The 10,453-nt window shown below is 37.4% G+C and overlaps 1 protein-coding gene across 1 annotated transcript; it reads right to left on the minus strand.

Moving 5' to 3' along the window:
• Positions 1-2,903: 2,903 nt before the first annotated feature.
• LOC144440808 (beta-1,4 N-acetylgalactosaminyltransferase 2-like) lies at positions 2,904-4,439 on the minus strand. The gene has a single exon (XM_078130201.1). It carries the CDS (start codon positions 4,437-4,439, stop codon positions 2,904-2,906), a length of 1,536 nt encoding a protein of 511 aa, XP_077986327.1.
• Between the last annotated feature and the right edge of the window lie 6,014 nt (positions 4,440-10,453).

A 10,453-nucleotide genomic window follows, 5' to 3' on the forward strand; every position in this document is an offset into this window, starting at 1 on the left:
GAGAGGTACTTATATCGCCGTCTCGTCCAGACGATGGTGGCAGAATGATGCTTTTTTTTTGAGATTCTAGTAAATACCATTTCTTGTAGTTTTCATGTGTTCACATTTTAATTTGCAAGAAATGTATAAAGGACAAGATTATCACTAGTAATCTCTTTCAATGCACATATTCTCGGTTTTACAATATATGTGTTTTAAGATCGAAAGCACTTTACTTGCATGTTTTAGCATACCCATATTAACCAGATCAAATTTAATAATGGATGTATTTTTGGAGTGTGATATTAACAAGATAGTGTCATTCTATAAGTTGATATACGTAAAGAATTAATCATTTAAATATATTAGGTACTATTTGAGGTAATTGAAGATCCCATTATCGTTTACCCAAGCTAATGTTATTACAAATTTACTCGTTTCTGAGTCTTCTTGTCTTAATTTTACAGTAACTCTTACTTGATTTCATAAGTGATTTGGTACGTAGGTCCAATGTCATAGTTTCTCAATTCTCAATTTTATTAATGAATGTTAACTCAATATTATTGTAAACTTTCACAGTAGAATAACAGACTACATATAGGACACAATAATTGTACACAACCAGCTGACATCAGCAACCCAACTGATCATGGCTACCTAGACTCAATATATCAAAATGAGTAGTTTCCTACATACAGAAACCTATGAAAAAAGATCGTGTTCTGTCTTCATAATGTTTTGAAATGAAGTATACAAATAAAAAATAAAGATTGCTGTGTTCTAACTTTATCAATTGATCTATATGGTTATATTAGGTCTGATTCATTTGTTCTACCTGTAATTATATTATTATGACATGTTTTAGAGGAATAAAGGTATTGGTTAAAATGATAATCATTATTGTCGTATTTGCAATGAATCTGCAAAAGCAGTTTGCATCTTTCATTAATTTCGCACCTCAACGGTTTTTGTTAAGATGTATTACTGTAAGACATTGAATCTCTCATAATTTATTTGTATTCATTAAAAGACTATGCTTCAGTGTAGTTATATAGCACGTTATTTTTCAATGTACATAGACCGTATACATCTCTCCAATGTCAAAATTTACATTTATCATGTGTTGATTCTTTTTGCTTAAGTGGGGTGTGGACAGGAGACAAATGTACAAATTTCAGCTCCTACAGTAATTATCGTTTTCCAAGTCTATATCAATGAAGTGTAATTCTGGTAGCCCTGAACGGCATATCCTTCAAGTAGTAAGCTTATGCAATGTTACCTTAATATGAAATTGACTACATTATCACTTGATAAAAGCTGGTCGCCATCAACTTATAAACGTTCTTCTTTCCAAAACTTAAACAGACCATCTATCTAATATTTAAACAATAATGTACGCCCATAATGGACGAAAGCAAACTTTGAACGACATAATGTCGCCTCGCCCATTATGGAGTGCAAAGTTTGCTTGAGTCCATTATGGACTGGGAGGGCCTACATTATTGTTATTATTTTATAGTTTTGCCAATTCCAGTGAATTTGTAGACCGAGAAACGCAAAACAACGTATAATATACACAGCGCTGAACATCTTCTGCCATGTTCAGCCCGGAAGCTGAATACTAATCACAGCGACACACGTACGTACACGTACACACACATATACACTTCAATGAACTGCTGTGAACACAAATTTGTTTCATGAATGCGTTGTATTTTTAAACAGTGGAAATGACAATCATAAGTAACAACATACATTTCGAAAAAATACCGAGTCGTATGAAGAAACAGAACAAATAAGCTTGTATTGTTATGCTCGTTCCGGGGCCGCGATGCCCAATAACGGAGTACATTATCAGTAATAATGTACAGCCGCTGACGTCACAAAATTCACTGGAATTGGTAATGCTATAATATAATAAATAATAATACAAATAACACCTTCTAGCATACAGTGGCCACATCGAATAACATGGCAATGGAATGTATGGGACTGTGAGGTTGACCGTGCTTAAACTGAGGACACCGATAAATTAAGGAATCCCTCAGTATACAAGTGGGGAGGCCTCACAAACAAATCGTTAAAGTGACACAAGCTGAGTTATCAGCTTTTTACTGAAGTGAAAACACTTACAAAAACCTCGACATATATATATATATATTTGAACTATTACGCTCTGCCACTGCGGTATAGAGCACTGTCTTAGGAGATTGATACTCACCGAGTATATAAGTATATATATATATATATATATATATATATATATATATATATATATATATATATATTTAATGTTAATGTTAATGTCAATGCATGTCTTCTATGACATTACAATCTTCTGGCATTGTTAGAACAGATAATTTTATAGTAGGTAGTTTATCGGCATTTTTTAAATACGTACTATGATGAATTATGTCATGGATGATGGAATAGTTTAAAAGTGACAACATCCACATAACAATCTTACAATGGTTTAAACAATAAGTTTATACTACAATGCAGAGATTAAATTGAGGTTGTAAGCTTGAAACATAGACCGTCTTATGTTTCAAACAAGTGTATCCACAGGCACGAAAATACGAGTACGTGCTTATATTGAACAACACGTTTTCAAAAAAATCTTTATTTTGATTCACGGTACAGATATTATTGCAGTAGCATTACGTACGACGATGCAGTGGTAGATCATAGACTCGTGTGTGGAGGGTCTATGCGTAGATGTAGTTAATGTAGTAAACAATAACAATGGAATCTCCAGTTGGGATGAGGAAATTAGTTGGCAATGTCTATTCGATAAGCTAATGGCCAGTACGTCTAACCTGTTTATGCGAGTACAAAAATATGGTAAAATCTTTATGTGATGAACGAAAATTCAAAATCTTGCTAGGTCAACAACTTTCAATAAAAAGGAAAGAGGCAAGGTCTTACAAATTAAAACATTGAAGATTACTCTTAAACATCAATGCTTCAGCACTTGACTGTGTCAGTAAGTCATCTTGTTTGTCATGAAGTGATTTCTCAGACGTCAGATCGGGGTTGTATATTGTTACATCCGTACATATTGCTATGCGAAGTGTCCCCAATGCTTCGATGAACACTGCGTCTAAGCCGAGAGGCTGGAGGGTAGGATCAAACCCAACACCCCACCATGGTAGAGTTTTACCGGCGAAAAATTGTTGCACTGCGTCAACAACAGTGCATTGTGTGTAATTATCCAGCTTCCTGTAGCCGCCATATTTCAAAACAACACAGTCGCCATTTATGTGGTCCGATTTTGAGCGAAACGTCTTATAAAATTCATCTCCGTCCATAATTTCACCTCGTTCATTTTCAAAAAAGCCTCCGACGACATGTAGCCTTTCTTTTACGTTTTCCAATTTATCCACGAGATGTTCTAGTTTTGTACGTTCTGTAAAAATATAATTGTCCTTTACGAGGAGGAAAAACTTTGTACGCACCTGACTTACTGCAAGACTAAGAGCCGAAAATTCGTTATAACCATCTGGTAAAAAATATTGTTTAACATCTGTTAGGTTTAACATATGTCTTTCAGACGAATAATCGCCTACAACTATTGTAAGATTAGGATAAAATGTACGGACACTGTTGATAAGACGTTTTACAGATGCTTGATTTTGTGTGGCTGTTGTTATGGTGATTCGCCAACTCAGGAGGTTGTCGGGACCAGGATCATATAGACGTGGTGGTGTTTTCCTTTTGATATGAACGTGGATATGAATGACATAATTAAGTAGTTGAACTTCAACAGTATCACGATGATTGATGTCATAGTACGTGCTATGATACTGTACGTGTTTCAACATCAACATAAAAAGGTCATAATCCCGTCTCACTCGTAGTTCGGTTTTTTGCTTCCAATTATCCACTACATTCACATACTCCCTATATAAATCTGGAACTTCAACAAATATCTTCCCAAATCCCTTCAGCGATGTAAAAGTAATTGAAACGTCGTCATTTTTATCCACTGAATCGGGAGGGTATGTAATGAAGCTTTCATGTACACTGAGACCAGCTAGTTTTATAGACTTTTTCGGCTCGACTGTAAGTCCACCTCCGACATACTCCAGGGGTGACAGTGATGGGCACACAACTATTGGCTCTTGTTCAACAGTTCGCTTTTTGTTCCATTCTTCACGATCTAGGCTGCCCCTCTCTCCATGTGAGTGCAAGGGGGTTCCTGTATACTTCCTCTTTGCGTCAGATTGACCTTCAGTACATGCACATTCCCCCTGTGTTATGTCCATGTCTTTGCGATACTGCTCTTCCTTGAGTGCCAGGGTATCTGTCCTCACCCAAATTCTGGATTGTATGCTATTAATACTGATACTGCTAGGCCTTGGTGTAGAGAAAGACAGCAGGTAGATCGATGAAATAATTAGTGATACTATCACTGCTATCATCAACAGAACAAGTGATGTCTTCAAGGTGGAGTTCATCTCTGGTAGAATTCACAAATAAATAGTTTTGAATAAGTCACAATGGTAGGACTTCACCGGCTTGAATGCTGTAAGGATGAAGAATAAACTCATTTAGGGTATTACAAAAGATAGACAGCAAGGAGTTTTCTATATAAAAATTATGCACGACTGATTGTAAAAGACCCCAAAATATAGATGATACAGCCTTTACATTTACCGATATTTACTCACACTTTCTCACTAATTGGCAGTGTCTGTGGGTATAAATGCTAAAATATTATCTCCCCATATTATGGCAAACTAAATCAAAACGGCGAGACTACAGTGTAGATATACATAAACACTTGGGGATTTCGACTTTTCTTTGGAAATTCCAACATGGTCATGGCAAATTAAGATATGGGCTGAGTTTTATACATTTTTGGTTGTAATTGTTTGATACACATTCCAAAGGTACTCACAGTATTCTACTTACTGAGACATGCCATACTGAACGCAAACCTTCCTACAATCTAATGACGTAATTTATGATACGTATAAAAATATCGAGGAACTCATTACTATGCAATCAACTGTCGTAACAAATTACCTGAAGTCTTTTTAATGGCATAGAATGCATGCATGAATATTATACATTACACTAAAAATAATTTATTCGAGGTTTTATGTGAAATATTTTCACTTCACTTAAAAGCCAATAAATTCAGTTTGCATCACTTTCATGACAACGCGTGGTTCTTATACCAACTACAAACTTTGTGATCGGGGTTTGAGCAAATATATCTTCTCTGAGGCATATGGAAATAACAGAAAAATAATTGTATCGTCACGTCTACATAAATACATAATTTCTGTAATGTCAATTTCATGTTATTGTTAGGACCAGCTGTTGAAGTAAGACAATCCAATCTCCCTTAGCAATAACTCGAATTGGGACAATCGAAGCGCCATCTACGACAGTATCGTAAAATATATCATTTCATGAATACAAGTCTGTTGAGTTGATAAACAAATCGATCAACTAATAAATTACTTTAAATGTTTGCTATCCCTTATCGAGAAATTCATTGTCCGATTTAACTGTATTTTCAAAATTGATATTGTTAAAACTATATTTACCACACTTGAGAAAGGACTGTGTAAGGCTGGGATCATAAGGCAGGGGGCCTGGGGAGAAATTAGGGGGGGGGTGAAAAATAAATCGAGAGTTCAAACTTTTAAGGGAGGGCATGAAAATACTGATCGTCTGAAAGGGAGGGGTGCAATATTTTGCTCATGATTTGAGCCCAATTAAACCTCAGAAGCTGTCGTTTACCGAGCTCGCAGCTTCGCCGCAATTACTACAACCTATATTCAGTGATGAATTGAGTGACAGCCATGTGAATGCATTTGTCTACGTGTATGCCTTTCGCTGTCTGTCTGTCTGTCTGTCTGTCTGTCTGTCTGTCTATTTGTTAAAGTGTAGGTAATATATCCATACAGTTGTATAATAATGTATTGAGAGTAAAATTGGTGTATTGAAGACAATTTTCAAGTACCCTATGGCTTCCGATAATGTTTACGGTTTGAACTTTTATGCCATTAAATGGCCTCCTACATGTCCTTATTTTCAAAAAGGTGCGTACTGTGGGAGGAGGAAACCCCTCCCATCCCCTCTCCACTAGCGATCATGGGGGATACTGTTTCTGCCAAGAATCAAGATTGAAGGAGAAAACTCTCCTGGCTAAGTACTAGTATTTCCATGTTTACATCCCAATGTGGACCCTTTTCACAAAGCCCACATCTATTTGTAAAGAATTCTCTCCACATGTTATGGATTAAAGTTGATTTCCACTGTTAGTTTACAGTGTGTAATTTAGTGTACCATACTATACATCTGAGAAGTGAAGCGGCCTAGCGGGGGGGGGGGGTAACTGTATAATTACACATGAAAATATATCCAGCCGGGAAGGGAGGACTGCGAAATTTCTTGGGTTCATTTCGGGGTCCATGTGGGGCTGCGAAAAAAAAATGTTGACAAAAATAATGTCCCCCTCCCCGCGGTAATTTCTGACCCCGGCCTAACAACACCTATAAACATACAAGGCCGATTAATGATTGACTATCAGGTCGTGTATTATATGTGTTTCATTCGTACACGCATGTTCCTTGCTTTGACCATAGACCCTACACCAACACTGGTGTAGGGTCTATGCTTTGACCTGTACGTTAACTTTATACACAACATCGCGGACGGACAGGTATTTTGCTAATAAATTCTGACACTGTTCACGGCCACCATAAATTTTACAAACGCAACCCACGTACCTCGATCGAGTTAACAGTAAACACTCGCCGTGAATCAAAAACTCACCTTTCTAGACTAGCCTTGTCGCCAACTTCAATATTTCTTTCCGTTCTGTGCGTACAACGTGGACTGTTTAAACAACAAAATCAAATGATTGCAGAAATATAGACAACGAACTCGAGATTGGCAATAGTCCGTTTCAGTTCAAATCAGAAGCCTGCATAAAAATATTCACTGTTAACATGTTAGCTTGGCATTATCGCACAGGTTTGTTGTGATGTTCAACGTAAAACAGCAAAATGGCGATGTACATACAGGTGATGTAGTCCAAAGTCCAATTTTGTGATCTGTTTAATAGTTCGGGGTTCGGCTGCTACTTTACTCTTGCATAGCAATTCACCATCGCACTACCATCCCGGGCTACCATCATGGCCATGGCATACAATTTCAGTCAGTTGCCGTGATAACGGTGATACACGTATTTATTTTGTCACAGAGCAGATCTTGATCAGAGCATATATGTCGACCCGGGAATTCAACCCAAAAATGGCGCGAAGTCCAGTCGTACTATACTTTGAACACAGACCTTGCCCAGAGACTTCTTATCTCAAGAAGCTCTCCATAACGAACCAAACCAAGCCAGATGAACTTAGTAGTTCAGAAATGTGTTTTGAATATGAAATCACCAACAGTTTTGCTAAATTTCTGTAGATCTCACACGTATATATACCTACGATATGGTCAATATGAAATCCACTTAGATTACAGGTTGGTGTGGAGAGCTTCTTGAAATAATATGACCATGGAGAGGTAGAAAGGAGAGAAATGGTGAGACCATGATGTGACTCGTAGCCTGTGATATGTTTCACGTATGCCCGAAGATATGTATATGAAACTTTAAAATAGCAAACACTGAACACTGGTTTCTGAGATGCTCAGTACAAAGATTTTTCTGATATTTTTCCTTTTCGTACTTATAGAAATTCGCTGTCCCATCGTTGTAGAACCTCTTTCACGACATCTGTAAAACACGCTACGTCAGGATTTTTCAATATTCTTTGTGAATTCGGAAATACGAGGGTTAATGTTGTCTGGAATTGAAGCAGTACTACCAGCCTGTGAGGTACGCCGTGACGGCACGCCCTCACACATCATCGGTCAAGCCCTCTCGCTATGTGTGAACACGTTTACCTGAGAGAGGAGGCCGTTGAGGGCGGAATGGCACAATGTGTCTTACAGTCTCATATAACATACTATGCCAAGTGTTATTAACCCAATTCAGTTGTTTAGTTTCATTGTTTGTAACAGGTTCCATTCGTCCACGGTCTGATGTCAGCAGTTGTACCATAGACATAGTCCCATACCAGTTTTAAAATTATCAAAATCAACTTTCCAATTGATAGCCTACTCTTTTGTCATGGAATTACAATAAGGTAACAAGCAGAATTTACGGAGGGGGGTTGAGTAGAAAATGTGGGGGGGGGGGGGGCACGACACGCCGTACTTTACAGACAGAGTTTGGCCTCAGACCAACAAACATGACGTGTTCTGAAATTTGGCGTGTTGTGACAACAATTTTTGTCTAAGGCGAGCATCCCCACCACTATTTCATATAGGATTAACCTTTGGGGTGTATTACGATCGATGTTGTTGTTGTTGTTGTTGTTGTTGTTGTTGTTGTTGTTGTTGTTGTTGTTGTTGTTGTTGGTGGTGGTGGTGGTGGTGGTGGTGGTGGTGTCGTCGGTGTTGTTGATGTTGTTGTTGTTGTTGTTGTTGTTGTTGTTGTTGTTGGATACAAATAGTTTTGATTAGCATGTCGTATGAACAAATAAACGAACGAACAAACAAACAAACAAACAAACAAACAAACAAACAAACAAACAAACAAACAACAACGACAGTTAAATAAATACTGACAAATATGAACATGAATTACAAATCAATATCTACAATGTTTTTATGCAAAAAGAATTAGGTTTTATTCCTTTATTGTTTTGTGTGTTTTCGTAAAAAATAACTAGCTAAGCCAGAGACCCCCGCGTTATAACGATGATCATGAGAAGGCTGAAATTTCTGAATTAAATCTCCCAGGTCAATCATAGAGGTGTATCCCCCAAATACATCTATGGGTCAATGGACTGCAATGTCGCCATACAACGATGCCTCGTCACGGTGCACTCGTACGGTGTATTGTCACTCTAAGACGATGTGAATAATCTTACGGGTAAGACTGGTCATCACCACGAATCCTAGCAGTGTGTACTGGAATGCAAAACGCTGCGATCTTGGTAAACTCTCTGGCAACAAAGGTTGGATACTTTATCTCATGTGTATTTGTTTAATTCATTTGATTCCTGGAAGTTTCTAGGAGAACTTCTTCACTTGGACAGAGGACACTTCATTCTACTTTGTGAGTAAGCTTATTGGTGTATGTCCATACAAAATATACTCAACCAAGAAGTGGTTCGCATAGGTTCACATTACTGTTTTGAGACAGTGCATATGGCTCTGAGTCGTAGAATTACTATAGTATGAGCAAACAAAATTTACATTTACAACTAATGGAAACATAGACAACGGAGGAGACTTCATAGTCTATATGCTAGACCTCGGATGTTCTTCCGATAAAATACGACACACGACCGAACGAACATCGCTATCGAGGATGGAACATCCAAGGTCTGTTCGGGCAAGCCCTCACTGCGAACTTCGTTCGCTTATAGTATCGAAAGAAAGCCCGAACGTCTAGCAGCAAGACTAGGGACTTCATTGGTTTCCAGTTTTTTATTACTAATGCTTGCCCTCCATAACCTAAGGATGCCCTCCATAACCCATGATGGCAAGCATAAGTATATCGACACCTGTTGTTGATGTGGCCTTGGGTTTTACTTTTGTAGTACAGTACTAGTGTGAGAGTTCGACCCCTTTCACCCGTGAGTGTTGTTGATTTTAACTTGTTACATAATGACCACTTTTACCCTTTTATCTTATTTGACAGTGAAACACATCGGATCGAGTCTGGAGAGATTTGTTGCAAACCTAGTGTTAGGGGGCTAGTCATTTTAACTGGAGGGGGGTGAAGTTGGACATGGGTTTTCTCAAACCGTTGCCCCTCCCCCGGGGAAATATGTACATCGTTATCTGAGTATGACAGTACACTGTGACAACCTAAATTATTGGGTGACTTATTACATGCAATTCATATAACTATTTCTAACAAACTTGGTCTACACAAATTAGTCAATGTTGACAGGAAGTACCACAAACTATAATTATAATATTCAATATACACTATAATGCTACCTATGATATATATACCTGTTTTTTTTTTACACTGCAGTATGAAATCTAAGATTATGTTTAGAATCAAATACAACTTTATGTGCAATGTATATTCTACTATGAATTTAAAATTGTTTTGTTTTTTATGGTCATTCAGATGTAGGCAATACCACACTCCTTTCATAGTTCTATTCAGAACAAGTATTTATTTTGACTGTGACAAACTGATTAACTCAAATGAACAGTTAAAATATCAATCAAAATGCTGTGTTCACTTCTATAAATACCCTGCATTTGTAGCCACAGACAACATTGGCTATGTTACATCATAGGGTCTATGGTTAAATGTAAGTTGCAGCAAATAATCGCTAGTATAGATTGAAGCAAATGCATCATGGGAATCAAAGGGTTTATCTGCTGTAATACACCAGTGATGCCCATTCATAAATACTATATTCTAATT

This window comes from Glandiceps talaboti, chromosome 10 (assembly GCF_964340395.1).
Source record: "Glandiceps talaboti chromosome 10, keGlaTala1.1, whole genome shotgun sequence".
Lineage (NCBI taxonomy): Eukaryota > Metazoa > Hemichordata > Enteropneusta > Spengelidae > Glandiceps > Glandiceps talaboti.